General features: G+C 37.1%; 1 protein-coding gene across 2 annotated transcripts in view; it reads right to left on the minus strand.

The window, feature by feature from the left end:
* Window positions 1–18,459, minus strand: part of GRIA2 (glutamate ionotropic receptor AMPA type subunit 2) — a gene marked incomplete at its 3' end in the record, with an annotated part of 82,486 nt that overhangs the window by 4,117 nt on the left and 59,910 nt on the right. For both annotated transcript variants that reach the window (XM_083368001.1, XM_083368000.1), the window contains exons 7-12: window positions 15,594–15,761; window positions 15,261–15,365; window positions 14,537–14,647; window positions 13,423–13,629; window positions 12,641–13,011; window positions 1,902–2,100 (exon numbers count right to left, since the gene is read on the minus strand). In XM_083368001.1, the coding sequence (XP_083224127.1) occupies window positions 1,902–2,100; window positions 12,641–13,011; window positions 13,423–13,629; window positions 14,537–14,647; window positions 15,261–15,365; window positions 15,594–15,761 (1,161 nt within the window). The remainder of the gene's footprint in view (window positions 1–1,901; window positions 2,101–12,640; window positions 13,012–13,422; window positions 13,630–14,536; window positions 14,648–15,260; window positions 15,366–15,593; window positions 15,762–18,459) is intronic.

Consider the following 18,459-nt stretch of genomic DNA (forward strand, 5'->3'; position numbering starts at 1 on the left):
ATTGAGAGCATTGGCTCTGATGAGAATTCTCTCCTTTGAGGACTAATTCACATGTAGTTCCTTTCCTGGTACATTAAGATAAAGCAAGGAAATCTGAGTCCTGGTGACTACAAGGACAATTCTGGCAGTACTATTGGCAACTCTGCAATAGAGGTTTGTCACTACTTTTTCTGGGAACTTTTTCTTCCTTCTTCCTGGAGAATTCCTAGCAAGTACTATTTAAATTTTAACTCTGTCCAAACCAGCTTTGTTTTTGTTTTGTTTTAGATAAGCCAATATCAGCAGGCTGTGTCCTTTATTTTGTACAATGATGCATCAGTAGAACGGATAGAATTCATCTGAATCAAAATCAGAATAGAGCTGGAGGTCTTCTAGCCCACCCCCCTGCTTAAGCAGGAGATCTATACCATTCAAGCCTCAAAATTAATTTCTGTAAAACAGCAAATGTTTGTTCTTTTTCTCAGATTATGAGTAAGCATGCAAGGCTGCTTTGGTTTGTCCTTTAATAAATACTATGGCTCAAACTTCATAAAAGCAAAAGCTGAGGAGGGGAAAAAAATAGTACGCACCCTCTTCTGTTGCTTAAACACTTTATCTCTAGACAGCAGAGTGTGTATTATTTATTTGCTCTTTTTCAAGCCTCTTCTACAGGCCATAACAAGCGACAGAGATTTCTATTTAGTGTTTAACATTTGATATTTTATCTTTATTTTTTTTTAAACAAATTTTATTGAAGTTTTATATTAAGATAATTTATCTATATTAATAGACTATTTTAATCCATTTTCATTTATAGGATAGAACAGAAGTAAAACAAAATAATTAGGCATAATTAACTAAAATACATACTTACATATCAGCAATAATAAAACCATTATGAATATCTTTCAACTGTCAGAATAATTTTTTAGTCCTAAGCAATATCCCCCCTTTTACATCTCTGCATATATCATACATAGTTCAACCCTAAAATTTTGTACTGATAGGTTTATGTGCTTATAAATCATGAATATTAGATTCCATTTTGGAAACTGATAATATGAATACTGGATTTGTTATTTAACTGCAATGCAAATAATTAAGATCGAATCATTAAGATTACACATAGCTAGTTAGTTCTTCTGGTTTCATTTCATGGCTTCTTTGTGGATTTCTGCAAAGAAAGAATGTTGCAGAATGCCACTTAAGATAGTTGGAAGCTGCCAATGTTAGTTTCAAGAAATCCTATCTCCTTAAGTAATGTGAAGCCATTTAAGTAGAGGAATCTAGCCTGACAGCCAAGCAAAGTATAAACAATTGCACAGTTTTAATTTATATGGTTAACAAATCAGGTGTTAAAAAATATGGAGGACCACCACCAATCTAATAATTACTGGATTTTTGCAATCAATCAATCTGGATTTTGATTGCTTTGTAGGTCAGAACATGCAATAAACTTCAAATTATGGCATTACAACTTTAGCAAATATGCTATAACACAAGCATAATATTCTGGCCTTCAATTGCAAGACAGATTGATGAGTGATTACTTCAGTGGCCTGTTCTCTGGATTTAGGATACTGAAAAATAATCTCATAGAAGAACATGAGAAATGTAAAGAGTTCATCAGCAGAACTATTAGTCGCAGAAATGCATAATACATGATCCATTTCTTTAGTATGGAAGCTATGACAGATGGATGTAAGATTTAATCAAAAATCTTGAAGAGGGATATTTGAAGTTGTAGTAAAAATTTGAAACTAGTGATTTATTGCTATGTTTTATAAAATAATAACCTATATTAAAACTCTATAGTTTCTGTTTCTATTTCTACTCATTATGGCTATAATGGGGAATGCAAGTGTAGCTTAATATTTCAGAATATTTCAAAATGTCAGAGTTATCTTAGCAGAAAATCTTACCCTAAAAAATTCCTTTGTTGAGCCAGAATCTAAAGTCCCATAAGCAATTTCTGATTGTTTAGATAAATCCTCAGCACTTTCAATGGGAGACACCATTCTTTCCACTGTCAGGAAGGCAGCTAAATTAGCCGTGTAGGATGATATTATGATCAGTGTAAAGAACCACCACACACCTCCAACAATGCGCCCAGACAGGGATCTAATAACGTATGAAATAGATTTATAAATTAAAATGAATATCCTGAAAGGAATACAAGTTATCAGATTTATGTATGTGCTGCACTGGGTAACTCGGAGAACATTTTATTCATGCTATTTGGGAAAGGAGAGGTATATGTTGCTATGCATGCTAATGACATAGGAAAGTAATAATATTTTACTTAGATAAGGTGTGTCACTAAATTCAGGACTTCTGTATTGAATTAATGTACTATTGGATCTTCATAGGTCCAAGAATCCTGTAAAAGAAAGCTGCTTAAATAATGTTATTTGCAATATTTTTCTTAAAAATATTATCATGACAACACAAATGAATACATTTACAGTAAAATCAGGGAAGATCAATGAAATATATTGAAATCAAAACAGAATATTTCAATAGGTTGAAACTATTATGCACAATGCAGGAATTTCTCTTGGAATGGATTCAAGGGATATTGGTTGATAAGTTAATTAAACTATAATGATATCTGCAGTTGTCATAGGGTTTTCAGTGAGTTTCTTTAAAAATACTTCAGCATTTAACATAATGGAGGTAATATATTATGCAATAATATGTATCATTATAATGAAAATGTTTATGAATTTAGAGGTTTAATGTCACTGCATATGACTTTTGCCCAATCACTGCATGCTATTCATATTTGTATGAAAAACTCAAAATCAGAATCTGACAATAAGATTTTAAAAATATTTGAATGTAATAGTAGCTTTCTATTATGGATCTTTATTTTTAGTGTATTCCATGTAAGGAAACAACCAAAATAAAATAAAATAAACTCTGAGAGCAATAGCTTATTTAATCTCTCTCTCTTTTTTCCTTCTTTTCAATTCTGTCTGATTCTCTAAGATTGCCTGGACAAGTCCAGTTTTCTTGGTTCTTCAGAAGTGGTTGCCATTACAGTACCTCCTTCCTAGGGCTGAACGAAAGCAACTAGCCAAATTTCACTCAGCTGGCTTTGTGCCTGAGGCAGAACTAGAACACACAGTTTACCACTTCAGACTTATTCACTACACCAAACTTCCTCTCAATATCTATATGGCCTACCCAATTTCAGTTTCAATATTTGCCAAAACTTTCTTATACACAAGGGCAAAAAGTGAAGCAATACAACCTTCCTACCTTGAGAAAAGAACTTCTATCCAGTGATTAACTGTCGTCTCTATATTTCCTATATCCTTATATAGGTGGTATTAAGGACGGACTCCTTAATATCATTTATTCTGAATTTGTTAAAGCATTATCAACATGACGTCCACACTTTAAGTGAAGTTCATCATAGTCATTGATTATTTCAAGGTGATATGTAAAAAAATCCAAAAATTCAGCAACATATGCAGAAGCGTGTTTTCATCCAAAATGAATTATCTAACTCATATGCATATACATACTATATCATACTGACTTTTTCTAAAATTGTTTACAGTATAAATTATAACTTTATATGAATTATAACTTTATATAAATTACGAGGTTATTATAACTGTTCCCCTAAGAATTTCCCCATACTTTATGGAGGAAAAAAGCATTGTGCATGGCAAAGGAAATTTAGATGATACAGAAATGGATAAGAAGTATTGGAACTACAGCAAATCTAAATGCTACATTTTAGTCAGTGATTCTAATAAAACTATCTGTTCATTCAGCTTGCTAAAGTTCTCTCTTATAATTTATGAAAGACGTCTCATTCATTTCATATTACTGTTGTCTTGTGTTGGCATAGAGTTTCATAAAAAATATGGAAGCAATTACTCTAGGCTGAATATTTAAAAGACAATGATGATGATGATTTCTCTACAAAAGGTCAAAGGAGGTCACAGATTTGCATATAACATTTCCATTAAATAACATAATTTATATAAACTGTTTTGAGTTCAGATCAGCCCGTTTCTTGTGCAAAACCTGTGCAAAATATAAAATACACTGATTTGAGAATTTTGGGAGCGGCTTTGCGCTCAAGTGTTGTATTGTGAGTATATATTGGTTTGTTTGTTTTAGGTGCAAGGTACTTCCAAAATCATCAAAACAGCACATTTGGAATTAAGTATAGTTGTTTTCTCCCAAAACAGGCTGATTTTGATGTTTCAAAGTGAGAAAAGTTTGAATTCAAAGTATTTCAACTTAATGGAAAGAATGTATTCAATTGCCTTCTGATGACCAATGCTCTTTAAGGTCATTTATCTAAGTGACCAAGACTCTACAGAACCTCTACAGAATGCAATTATATTTTCAAGTGCAATAAAAACATTTTTACAAATTTTCATTCCTACATGTATTTTGCCAAACTTCAATTTTTCCTTAATCTCAGATCATAAAATCTTGAATATATAATATTCACTGTATCCACTGTAAAAAACAATCCACAATATTTCAAAAAGCCATTCATGGATAGATCTTATAGTGGAAAGGAGGTTTATGCATTCCAATGATATTATTAACTATACTAATATATATTCCCAGAAATGTAACCCATGACAGGCATAGGTAAGGAATCAAATTAAATACACTCCACTGGAGAAGGACATCACTCAAACCACTTCAGAATTGTGCCAAGAAAGTGAAATGGAAAGTGAAATATATCATCAAGATAATGTTAACATGATCTTGGAGGAAGATTTCTCCCATCCAAAAGATAATGAAGTAAGAGAGAGAGTACATATGAGTAGCTTTAGTTTTTATGATACATCTTGATTAAAGCCAAAAAGACATTTAAATGCTTTATGATACTAGAAGCAAATGAAAAAAAATGCTGCAAAAATATGGAATGTCAAAACCATGAAGTCCTTGAGAGTCAAGCAGCATACAGGTTTAAAAACAAATAAATATATAAAATGAACTGAAGCAAAATTGATGTTATTGGAGCAAGAATTCAAGCGTTAACATTCTCAGAATTTTCTAAGTGAAATAGACCCAGGTGGCTTATTTTATATCAAAAGAATAGATATTCTAGTGTAAACAATAAATGGAATAGTTGCCTTTATGAACAAATGGGTATCAATACCACGGCTGAGATATAATTCTAAAACATGACACAAGTCACCAAATTAGAGAACTCCAAGTCTATATTCAAAGCACAGCTGCAGAAGATGTAGATACCAGTTCTATGACAACCTACAGCCCCTTGTTGACAATGCATGTATACAGCCCCACCACACACACATATAAAAACTCCTCCCAACTGGAATGCGTTGGGAATGATTGGAATATTTTGCTTCGGTGTATAAAAGAAAACAAAACAGACAACCAGAGTTCCGTCAACTTCTGCCAAGTAAATCTTTCTAATATTTTAAAAGACAATTTATATGTGGACTTTATGTACTGTATAATACCAAAATCCAGTTCTCTATATACTCTGCAAACAAAGAAGGAATTCCTTACAAAATTTCAGATTAAATTAAATCAAATAAAGAAACTAATAAGATTTAAAATATATGAACAATGTAGTATTCCATATATTTAAGTGATAGAGGTTTAGATTTAATGGATTATATTTGATAAACTTAGTAGCTGAAAAACTCTGAACTGAAAATGATGCCATAATTAAAGGTGAAGCAAACAAAAATATTCCAAAATGTAAAAATAAAAAGATAAAATGACTGCTATTAATATTGGAAAATAGTAGAAGACTGATAGAAAGCAAAGGGCAACAGAGAAAATTTGCCCAGGTAAATATTGAACACTAGTGTGTGCAGAATGATGTAAGAATGGCCAATAATGAAACATGTTTTGAGAAATCACAATGCAAAGCCTTGTTACTTGCCACACAACACTGCACTCAGGTACATAAGGACCAGAGCTTGCACTGTGACATCACAACATACTTTGCACCTTTTTGATGAAATCTTGCTTGCTGCATATCCATGTGACACACCTTTCCAAAGAAGAGCAAAGAAATACAAGAGGTTGCATCTAAATATGCAATGCAAAAAAATCTGAATATAATATCTGAATGAACAGGAGCCTTCTTACTGCAAAAATGGGCATGATAAAAGACACAGGCAAAGATCTGCTGGAAAAAGAAAACATAAATAATACATGGGTATAGGGAAGAATTGTATAAAATGGATTCCTAATGACTGAATGTATGAAAATTTGATCAACGAACTAGAGACAGATATTCTGAAAAGTGAAATTAAATGGGGTATAAAAAATATTGCTAGCAGCTGCAGGAATTGATTAAATATCAGCAAACAGTTCAAATTTTTACAAGATGATGCAGTTAAAGTGCTACTTAAAATTTTTAATCAGGTAAGAATAACACAGCAGTGGCCAAGGGATTGGAAAAGATAAAGTTATATTCCAGTATTAAGAAAGACCTCTCACACTGAACCCTCTCACAAGAACCCATTGTTCAACAGTGGTGGACAGAGAAGTGCCACTTGCATTCATAAGAGGCCAGGGTCTCCCAGATCATGTTGCTCAACATCTGATAATTGATGGAAAAGGCAAAAACACAACTTCTTTTGCTTTATTGATTATTATTGATTATATAAAGTGAATCATATCGGGAAACCAGGAGTTCCCGAGCCGCAAGGAAAAAGCCGGGCCGGCAGACATTTGACAGTTGACAGCTGTCAAATGGCCGCCCGAAGTAACGACGCACGCGCACCGCCCAGCCGGCCGCCATTCCCGTTGACAGCTGTCAAAAGGGCTGCCGGGGGCCAACGCGCACGCGCCAGATTTGACAGTTCCCGGAACTGTCAAATCCGCAGTCTACAACTCGGTCCTCCGAGCTGAGCTAAGCGCTCAGCTGAGAGGAATTCCCTGACAGCCGCCGAGCTGTCAGAGTACTGTTGTTGATTGGCCGTTCTCCGAACGGCGGGGAAATACTGTTACCTGATTGGCTGTGTTGTTTGACAGTTCCCTATATAAACCCGGATTGTTTTGACAGTCAGCTGCCGGGAGCTGAACCGAATAAACGATTGAACCTTGCCTACGGTCTTGCGCCTGTCTTTGTAAAGACAATTCACCTGGCGACGAGGGTGGGATCCCGGTACTATAGAGCTGCCTGCTGAGCTAGCCTCCGCGAAGGAGTTCCGATCCCTCTCGCTGACAAGCCACTGCTGAAGCCACTTTGAGGGCAAAGGAACCCTTCGGCAGTTTGAACAGCACCGTGGACCCAGACCCATGGCAAATTTAGGCCACGTCAGAGAGTTCGACGTCCGCCATCCTGAGGGATGGGAGTCGCACTGGGGACAAGTTGAAGGCTACCTCGTAGTCAACAAGATTACGGAGGATCGCCACAAGGCTGCAGCCCTCCTGTGTCTCAGCAGGCCCACCGTCTACATCGCCGTAGGGCTCTGCAGCCCAGACCCCATCGCGACCGTCCCTTACGCCATACTGACCGACCGCCTCAGCAAGCATTTCATGCCCCGCCGGTCCGAGCTGTATTGGCACCTTCATTTCGCCCGCCGCCGCCAGCAATCGGGCGAAACGACCACTGCCTTCATCGCTGGGGTACGTCATGCTGCCCGCAGGTGCCAATTTCCCGACCTGGAAGACCGTATCAGAGACCAGGTTATCGCCGGTCTCTCCAACGAGCGGCTCCAGCGGAAATTGGTAGCTAGACCCACGCTGGACCTCGCTCAACTCACATTAGAGATCATGGCCTACGAAGACAGCCACCGTGAGGGCTCCCCGGTGTTCAGAAGCAGCCCGGCCGGGTCAGTCCACCACGCCGGGGAACCGGACGGCGAGCAACCAGAGACCTTCACCGGCGTCGACGACATCATGTCCCGCTTCAGCAAAATGAGCACCGACCCCGGGAAGAACCGCAGGCCATTCAGGCCAGCCGGCCCTGGCCCAAGACCCACCTCCACAGGCCCAAAATCAAAGTGTGCCAGCTGTGGCGGGGCTCACGCCAGAGCCACATGTCGTTTCAGATATGCCAAGTGCCACGGATGCGGGAAGACCGGGCACATTCGCTCCGTGTGTCGCAGCTTGAACCGGGAAACCCTCCACGAGCTTGAGGAAATTCCGGCAGGTAGGACCAGGGTCCCCTTTTCCGCCAGGGAAATTCCCCAGCCCTCAGTGTTGTCCATTCGGGCCAAACAAAAAATCTCGCCCATCCACCATTTACAGCCCAAAATTAAGATCTGGGTTAAAATTCAAGGGGTGCCCTGCGAAATGGAGGTCGACTCCGGCTCCTCTGTTTCAATAATGTCTTGGGACACTCTCAAAAAGATTGGTTTTAAAAATAGACGCCGTATTCCCCTGCAGCCCTCAAAAATACTCCTCGCAGATTTCCAAGGGGCCGCCATCCAGTTAAAGGGGCAGGCACAAGTAAAGGTAGAATACAAAAAATTCCTTGGGCAATTAACAATCCAGATCACTGAGGCACCCAGGACCACCCTCATCGGGTTAGACTGGTTCGAGGCTCTGGGCATCCACCTGGAGGGCACCAACCGCATACAATCCCGGACATTAGAACAGGTCTGCCAGGCGTTCGCGGACGTTTTCGACGGAACGCTTGGCAAATATACAGGCACCCCTATAGACCTCAAATTAAAACCTGAGGTAGGTCCCATCCGCATCAAGGCAAGAAGGGTCCCCTTTGCGCTAAAACAAAAAATCGAGGCCGAATTAGACCGTTTAGTCAGCCTTGGAGTCCTAGAACCAACAGACGGGGGAACCTGGGAAACCCCCATAGTGACACCAGTTAAACCAAATGGGGACGTGAGAATATGCGCGGACTATAAAGCAACTCTAAACCGCGCATTAAATCCCCATGCATACCCAGTGCCTGCTGTCAGGGACGTGCTGTCAGAGATAGGGTCCGGCTCAATATTCGCCAAACTCGACCTAGCACATGCCTTCCTTCAGCTACCTGTCACCCGGGAGACAGCTGAAGCACAAACCATTGTCACACACCGCGGCGCTTTCAAAGTAAACCGCCTCCAATTCGGCATCTCAGTGGCCCCTGGTATCTTCCAGGAGGTCATGGAGAAAACCTTAAAAGGAATCCCAGGTGTCTGCCCTTATTTCGATGACATACTCATCGCAGGGGAATCGGAAAACAACTTAGCAGATAGGCTACAGGAAGTATTATTGAGATTTAGAAAAGCGGGGCTAAAACTAAAACGTGAAAAATGTTCCATAGGCGTCCCGTCCGCAGATTTCTTAGGCTACAAAATTGACTCGCAGGGGATCCACCCCACAAACTCAAAAATCCTTGCTATCAAGGCCGCCCCTACCCCAAAAAATAAAACCGAGCTCCAAGCTTTCCTTGGACTTTTAAATTTTTATCATGCCTTCCTACCAGGGAAGGCAACTATCGCAGAACCCCTCCACAGACTGCTCGACAAAGGGGCAGCCTGGCAGTGGACAACAGCCCACGAAAACAGTTTCAAATCACTTAAACAAATGCTTTCCAGCAACGTAACTATTTCCCACTACAAGGAAGACAAACCTCTCTGCATAGCCTGCGATGCATCCCCATACGGGATCGGAGCAGTTTTAAGCCATTTAGACAGCAACGGCACACAAGCCCCAGTGGCATATTATTCCAGAACTCTTTCCAAAACGGAAAGAAACTATGCCCAAATAGATAAAGAAGCCCTGGCAATTGTGGCGGGAATAAAAAAATTTCACGATTACCTTTACGGTCGCCCCTTTGTGATTTACACAGATCACAAACCACTGTTAGGACTATTCACCTGGGACCGCCAAACCCCCCAAATCTTATCTCCCAGGATGTTGCGCTGGACTACATTCCTCGCAGCATATTCCTACCAATTAATATACAAGCCAGGACACCAAATGTGTCACGCTGACGGCCTCAGCAGATTGCCCCTACCCCAAACAGAACCAGACCCAGCCCCAGCAGGCAGCATCTTAGCTATTCAAGAACTCCCGGAATGCCCACTGACAGCAAAGGATATCGCTACCGCAACTGCCTCAGACAAAACACTCAGCAGAGTGTTAGCATGGGTACACACTGGCTGGCAAACCTCCTGTCCAGGCACAGAGTTTCAGCCATATTTCTCTAGGCAAAATGAGTTAACGTCACACTTGGGATGTTTACTCTGGGGGTGCAGCTGTCAAATGTCTGCCGGCCCGGCTTTTTCCTTGCGGCTCGGGAACTCCTGGTTTCCCGATATGATTCATAAAGATTTTTAATTATGTAAATCATGATCTGTTTTAAGATTTGGAATGAAATCTGGGCAACCAGATGGTATCATATTGGAAAGAAGTACACAATGGTTATATACTGTATAGTCATTTTTATTGAACTTTCATACAGAATATATTGTACAAAATGCTGAACTAGAAATTAAAATTGCTGGAAGAAACATCAGCAACCTCTTTGATGCCTGGAAGTGAGGAAGACATAAGAAATATCTTGGTAAAGATGAAAGAAGGCAATGAAAAAGCTGCCCTAAGACCCTCTCTGTCAATCTTACAAACACATACACACACACACACACGTGCGCGCACGTACACACACACACACACACACACACAAACACACATAAACATTCTGCATTAGAGACTTCCATAATATTTTCCTGGTCAACCTGATCTAACAGATTTGGCATGCTCCAGGCTCCTTCAATTAAACAAGCGAAGTGCACTTTCTCTGAAACAACTGCCCTCTAGAATAAAGTTGCCCAAGAGGTTTAAACAGTTCGTTTCCTACTGGTGTTCCAAATGATCTTGAAGAACTGGTATTTTGCCCAGGCTTTTTGCAATTGAATCTTTTTTTTTCTTTTTCTTTGTTCCCATCTGGTTCTTTGACATCTTTGCTCTTTTTTGCTTTATGTTTGCTTTTTCCTTGTAATTTTGTTTTACATTTTACATTTTGTAAACTGCCCACTGTCACTGGGAATCACAATATATATATATATATATATATATATATATATATATATATATATATATATATATATATATATATATATATATATATATATATATATATATGTATATATATGTGTGTGTGTGTGTGTGTCCCAAGATTATGTCAATAGAAAATGCCAACCACGTATAAATGGCCAGATAAGAAGTTAAATCAGTTGTAAGATACATCTCTGAAAACTGGTTCATCAGAATGGCTGAATGATAAAAATGCCTGGTGACTCTGAACTGTAGTTCTGAAGATACTGTTGAGAAAATTTGAATATTTTGCATAGGAAATATATAATATATGGACAATAGTCAGCGGAGAAGATCCTAATGGTTGGAAAAATGGAAAACGATCAATTAAAAAGCCAGTAGAAAGCAAGGTGGCTAAATACTATCTCTGATAACACAAAGATAATCTTAAAAGAACTTGAAGAAGCATTTACTGACAATCCAGAGGAAGTGATGTCTAGCAGAGTAGTATAGTATAGATAGCATCTAAATAAAAAAACCACACTTTGGAAATGCTTCCTAGTTAGCATTACAGTGGCTGGACACCATCATAGCTGACACCAGCCAGAGCACAGAGAAATTCAAAAAAGCAGTACAAGATCAGAAGAATTGGCCCATAGAATTGCCAAAAGTTGGACACGACTGAATGGATAACTTCATCATCATCATCATCCACAATATTTTTCCCCAAATTTCTTTAGATTATTCAGACAATTCCTTTGTGTTTTATGCTCCTTGATATAACTCAATGCTAAGGTTGCAGGTTCCTATAACCTGAAAGAAGTAGAATATGCAAAAGAGAAATTCTCTTCATGGTATCTGATCTTTTTTCTGAAAGGCAAACATAATAGGTCAGTTATAATAGTGAAACCCTAACAAAAGCTCATCCTAGCAATTCTTAGGGACAGACTTAATTTCAGTTCTGAAATAATGTCCGTACTCAATATGATGCAGCCCCATCAGAATGTGATGTGTGCCCCATTAGAATTGTTGAGTTTCAGCCAAAGCATGAAGGAAATGGAAAAGTTGGTAAAACTGTGGAAAGAAATAAAACAAATATGAGCATAGTATGGTTCATAAAATAAACATCTATCTGAATTTATGTTTGGAAATCAATAGGAAATTTCCTGCAAAACAACTACTCTTGTCATGTGTGTTGTAATTGGTTCCAAAGATCATTAAGTTACAAAAAAGATTTTTCTTGTTTAAAACCTAGAGGTTTTGCTGAAAGGAGAAAGGGAATTCATGTGCTAGATGGCACAAGAGGTATTTTTGTGACAACAACCATTCTCATTTATCATGAACAACATGCTATCCTTTTTCCCATTACAGCATCTGTGAAATCAGTGCACTTTTGACTGTAAATGGGAATATGCAGCAAAAACACGGTACCCCTCCAAGAAGGCAGGAAATGAGAGAAACCTTATGCATTTTGCAGCCTCTGCATGGTGCATATAAGTCCACCAGATGAAGAACAATGTATGTTAGGAACAAATCGATTGAACTGTCTTCTGCCTGCATCACGAACTGATCGTTTTAGTAAACGCTGCAGATGATTTTGGAAAACTTGTCAGCAGCCAGTATTTATTTAAAGTGAATCTATAGGCACCATAAATATCCTTAACGAGACCAAAATGCACAAAGCTGAGACAGGCGTGTAACCAACCTTGGCGAAATATCGCATCCTTGCTGCATAAAGGCACCCAAGGAAAACCAGAGACTATTAAATATCCCAAATTCATTAGTTGATTCGTTACTTTGCGTTTCTCTTCCATCTTCAAACTCCTCAGTGTGCCACTCGTAAGGGCTAAATCTGCTGACCAGGAATAAAACAACACTGACCCCAATGTAGGCAAAAACAATGCACATCCAGATCTCATACGCTAAGGGATCAAGAAAGGAAAACACTCCTGGTTTGGACTTCTGTGGCTTCTTGATCATTATAGATATCCCGAGGCTCATAAAAGGCTTTGAGAAGTCAATCACTTCTTCTCTCACCAGTGTTATAGTTAATGGAGCAATTGCAATATCAGCTTTCTGTAATGGAAGCAAAACAAATAATAAAGTATTTAACAAGAGAATGGCTTCATTGTTTTTGTACATTGCAAATGAATAATACAATGTCAAGGGAAAAGACAATAACCATTTCAATGCTAGCATCAACTAAGCCAATCTGCCTCAATATTCTTGTTACTGATACATATCCAAGTTTCATCATATAGGAGGGCAGTTTTTCATAATCATACTATGAACATTGGTGGAACACAACTTTTATCCCCTACATTTAGGAACTTTTGTAGGAAAAAATGATGAAATACATTTGTAATTACCTGTTTTCTAAAATATGTGACCTTGCTCTAATCCAAGTGAATTGCAGTTGCCATATTAACAGGTACTGAACTTATCTTCATTAATCAAATACTTGCAATGGTTAAAATTGGCTCTTACCCCATAAACAAGTTCTCCAACCATTCCATTCCAGATTTTTGTTTCTGCATCCCTGGCCCCATACTTGCCATCCCCAACAATTGTGAGTTTGTACTTGAACCCACAGTGTTTGGCAATTTCTGCAGCTAAGTCCACACAGTAGCCCTCATATCGTTCATTTCCTTCAAGTAATTCAAAATTTTTCTTCATCATGACATATGGGGATTCCTGTACAGAGAAACTTGGCTTTAGCTGGTTAATAAAGCTATCAAATTATTTGCCTAGTTGTTATATACCTTTTGAAGCACAATAAGTAAATAAGAAAAAAAACTTTTTTCATAAATGTTCAGGATTATTTATTTATCAATTACCACAGTAACATTTTTTACAGTTTTATAATGCCTTACAGGTAGAGGGATTTATTTTTTAAAAAACAAATTCATAATTTTTATTAGCATTAGTGGAATCACTGTAACAAGAACATTTTAAACACATTTTATTTTTTAAGCTTTCAAAATAATATATCAGAATATTCATGTATATTTAATAATGTTTTATATTTTTCAAGTCCCACCAAACCAAAATTGATTATATAGATTTATAATAAACATAGAACTGTCAAAAAAAATCTTACCACCACCAAAACAGTTGATAAAATGTTGATGCCTTTAGTATATAATCCAGAACAGTTATGCCTTGAATGAACAACTTCATACAATTGTTAGCTTACTAGGAAAACAATAAGGCATTCTTAAATTTCTATAATATAGTAACTTTATATTGATAAAGTCTTAGTTTAGTGGAAAATTGTAAATGGCTGTGGTTAAAAAAAATAAAAAACCCTTCCTTGAAACTGGTTTCATTCTCATTTTCTGTCTTTGATTTAAATATTTTAAAAGTACATCTACCACAATAATTGCCATTTATGGAAAATAAAAATAGTGATACATTTCAAAATGCTGATAAATCTGAAAAAACACTTGAAGAGATTTTGAAGTTATAAACAGTATTTCTTAATTTTTACACATTCATGGGGAAAAAACCAGATAGTGATTATCTATACCAACATAGACTGAGAATGAATAATAAGATGACAACTTAGAGAATCCATGTCGCAAAAAATATGCTTAATTACCAAAATAGTGGTGACAATAATAGTCTTATTTTCTAATCCTGAGGTATCATTGCCAGAGAGACCATCCAAGGGATTCACAACCATTCTGTCCACCTCACTCCAATATCCAATCTGAAAATAGTGGTAAATTGTATTCAAATGAATAAATATTTTTTGTATTTTTTGACAAATTACAATCCCACATCATATTCAAGCCTATTGGATATACTCAAGAAGTGGTGATTTCTATATATTTGCTGCAAAATATTTTGTGTAGTGTTTGAAATAGCAATATAGAGAGTCATCAAAGAATTATGAGAACAATGATAATTTTTGTAGGATTCAATTTACCACTGAAGGGAGAAAAATGCATTTTACTATTCCCAAATTAAAATTTCTATGGCGCTTGAATTTCAGTTAAAGTGTTAATTTATGCACAAAGGTTCATGGGTCATTAATTATACATTGTACTCATTATTTAATATAACCAAGCAAAAGTTAAAGAATTCTGTAGCAAAACACCTTAGTTTCAAAGTAAAATATATATGATTAGAAATCATAGTAATTATAGTATGATTTATATTTTTTATTTCAAACATGCAGCATTTTAAAAAGAATCCTAAGGAATTTATAAACATAACATTAATGAAATTTCTTGTATCATACACTACATTTTAATATATTTACTTTTCCTGTACTATTTAGAAAGAATGTAGAAATAACTTTCTATTTATCATAAATTTACCTTCCGAGGACCAGTACTTTTCAGCTCCATGACATTTATCGTAAAATTAATTCTCTTTCCATTCTGATCAAACTTTATATTTCCAGTTAAGCCTTCTACCTGAACCTATATGAAGTAAAAAAAATGGAAAGCATACTAAAGTACAACAAATAAACATATGAAATTTATTTATTTACTGTGCGTATAGACAAAGAATAGTTATTTTATGTATTGCTAAGAAGTTCTCCCAAAAATAATAATATAATAATCTAAGGTTTTTATATGTAAAATGAAGTGCAATTGAAGACTTCCCCAGATAATTGAAAATATCTACATAAGTTCTAGAAAGACTACCTGTTTCAACGCCCTTTCTATTTCTACACCATGAGACCAAGGCACTGCTGGGTTTGCAAGACAATCACCAGCGTTTCCTCTTCTAGAAATTTCAATCCGTTGTTTACGCAGGTTTCGGAATGCTTCAGTCATTACTTTAACAGCATCGTAAGTAAGAGCTGATGTGTACTGAAAAGAAGCAGATGTATTTGAAATATATTTAGTGAAATTGAATCAATGGTATTTATTTATTAAGTAAATAAAGCAAAAACATAAATATACTGTAGGTTAAGGAATGCTGATTTGTAATGCTAATTTGTAATGCAAAAAATAATTAAAATAATATCAACATCTCTTGATTGCATTTTTTTCCACAATACAATCTAACTTATTTGCATGTAAGAATGAGTTGCATTAAAGTGTCTGCATGGCTTCCAACAGCTTCCATTTAAAATATGCTCTCACTACATAGAATATTAATGTTGAGATTTTCTAACATACTTTTATATAATCCACCTGACAAAAATTTAAAAAAATAAAAATTTCTTTTGAAAAGACAGTTGTCTGTGTAGGAGAAAGCTGAACTCTGCTTAAAATAAAGTATTATATTTTTGATTGAAATAGACTTTCTACAACTGTTTGTATGGTATAACAGAGACCTGGTTTAATTATTTGAAATCTTTTCACAAAAATAATATATTTATTGAATAAATCCCTTAAATTAAAGCATACTGTAATATAATTATTCGTTTGAAATTTAATCATGTTTTAGTCAAAGAATGAAGAATCCACATATGTAATACCACATGAAAAAGATTGATATTATTTTTTATTTCTTGGAATATATGTCAAAAATATTACAAGAGTCCTTGTATCATCAAAGTTAAGCTATCAGGATGCATGAAACTGTGTCTATTTAAAATCACAAAACAGTTGCAATTTCTCTGAAAAACAATTGCAATGAGCGAATAGTCAATTGCTCCTCAGGGTGAACCTTTAAACAGATGTCTCTCCCCGGGGAACAAATGCAGCCCTGGACAACTAATAATATAGCCCCGCAAGATTAAAGAAGTTTTTTATTTATATGCAGTGGACAACCATGCTCTCTAGACCTAAAACTGAAATGTGGATTCAATGATACATTATGGAATATGAGGTAATGGTAATAGTAGGAAGATTTGTCTCACATAATAGACCCAGCACAAAATAGTCATAGAATTTAGGAGAAACAAGTACAAATCCACTTTGGCATTTTCAGTGTAGAGTCTCATGAACTTTTTGGCTAATATGCCTTGATCTAAGTATTTAGTATCTTGAGCTTTTGGCAGCCTCTCTGGCTGGCAACCTCAGAAATAAAAGAGATCTGTTCTGTGGAGCACTTCCTGGCAACTGTGCCTGTAGAAGTGAAAGCTTCTGTGAACTGCCAAGTTAGTGCCCTACAGTTCATTACTTAAAATTTGAGAATACAATTTACAAGCAGAAAGTTCTGGGTTCTGTTATGAAGAAGATACAAAACATTCTGTCTATAAAGATGGAGGGTTGTTGCCATGCTATGCAATTAGACTTATTAGAAGAAGACAGGGTCAACCTATCCTCCAAACACCTGAATGCAGGACAAGAAACAATGGATGGAAACTAATCAAGGAGAGAACCAACCTATGATTAAGGAGAAATTTCTTGACAGTTGGAACAATTAATCTGTGCTGTCCTGCTCACACAGGCACACATCACATGGGTTTAAAATCTTTATTGAGGCTTTGCTAGCCCTGAATATTATTTCCCAGGAGTCACCCCATGCAGGAATCAGCACGAAACTCAATTAATCCAAGGCCAGTTCAGAAACGCATAGCAAGTCTCTAAAGTCACCTACCAGGCTTGAAGTTAAAAGACAAGTCCATGGTCTGAACACAAAGGCAAAGTCCAGATCCAGTTCATTGTCAAGGTTTCAATCTATGGCAAGAATCAGATGACCCGGCAAGAACCATGATGGCTAAGCAAGCGCGTGGCAAGAAACGGATGAGTTGTCTCCAACATCACTTTGCTCCATTTGTTGAGCTAAAGAGCTGCTAACCAATGCAACTCATTAGGAGAGGCAAGACTGCCTCCTCACAAGTAGCCTTCCTGATCTCTGTTGAGCTTCCATTCTCTCAGCCCTGCATGCCCTGTGATCCACTGGAGGCAATTTCTCCTCATCACTGACTTCTCCACTTTCTGCTTTTGGATGGTCTTCAGAGCGTCCTGGCTGCTGCTGTGTTTCATGTCTTCTTCTGTTAGCCAGTCCGGTTGCTCCTCTAGCCCTTCTGAGGTTCCTGATTTCACCTCCTCCTCTTGCCCATCCCCTCTAGGTTCAGAGCCCCCCATGTTTTCCAAACACGCCTCCATGCCACCCTTCAAAGTTCCTGAATCCAGCTTTTCTTCATTGTCTGGGCTGACTCCTGGGCCATCCATTACATAATCAGTGGAACAACTTACTTCCAAAAAATGTAGGTGCTCCAACACTGGAGGTTATTTTTTTTAGAAAAGATTACACAATCATTTGTCTGAAATGATATAGCAGGGTGTTGGACTAAAAGACCTCCAAGGTCCATTCCAACTCTGTTATTCTGTTAACTATACTACCTACACTATTAGCTATTTTGTAGATTATCTATGAATTCTATGGAATATGCAATAATTTCTATAATATGAGCTGAGCGATTATCAGTTCTTCTTTACTGTTATTATTAAGTGTTGATATTTTATGAACATTGTTATTAGCCTGAAGCTCATCAACACTAAATCTTGTTTTTCCACTAAAATAAAATGGCCATTACCCATCCCAGACTCAAAAACACCAATTACGTAAGTCTTGAAGGAGTGGGGACATGTACTTCAGTGAAAAATATGC

The sequence above is a fragment of the Vipera ursinii genome (assembly GCF_947247035.1).
Source record: "Vipera ursinii genome assembly, chromosome: 7".
NCBI classification, from domain to species: Eukaryota; Metazoa; Chordata; class Lepidosauria; order Squamata; family Viperidae; genus Vipera; species Vipera ursinii.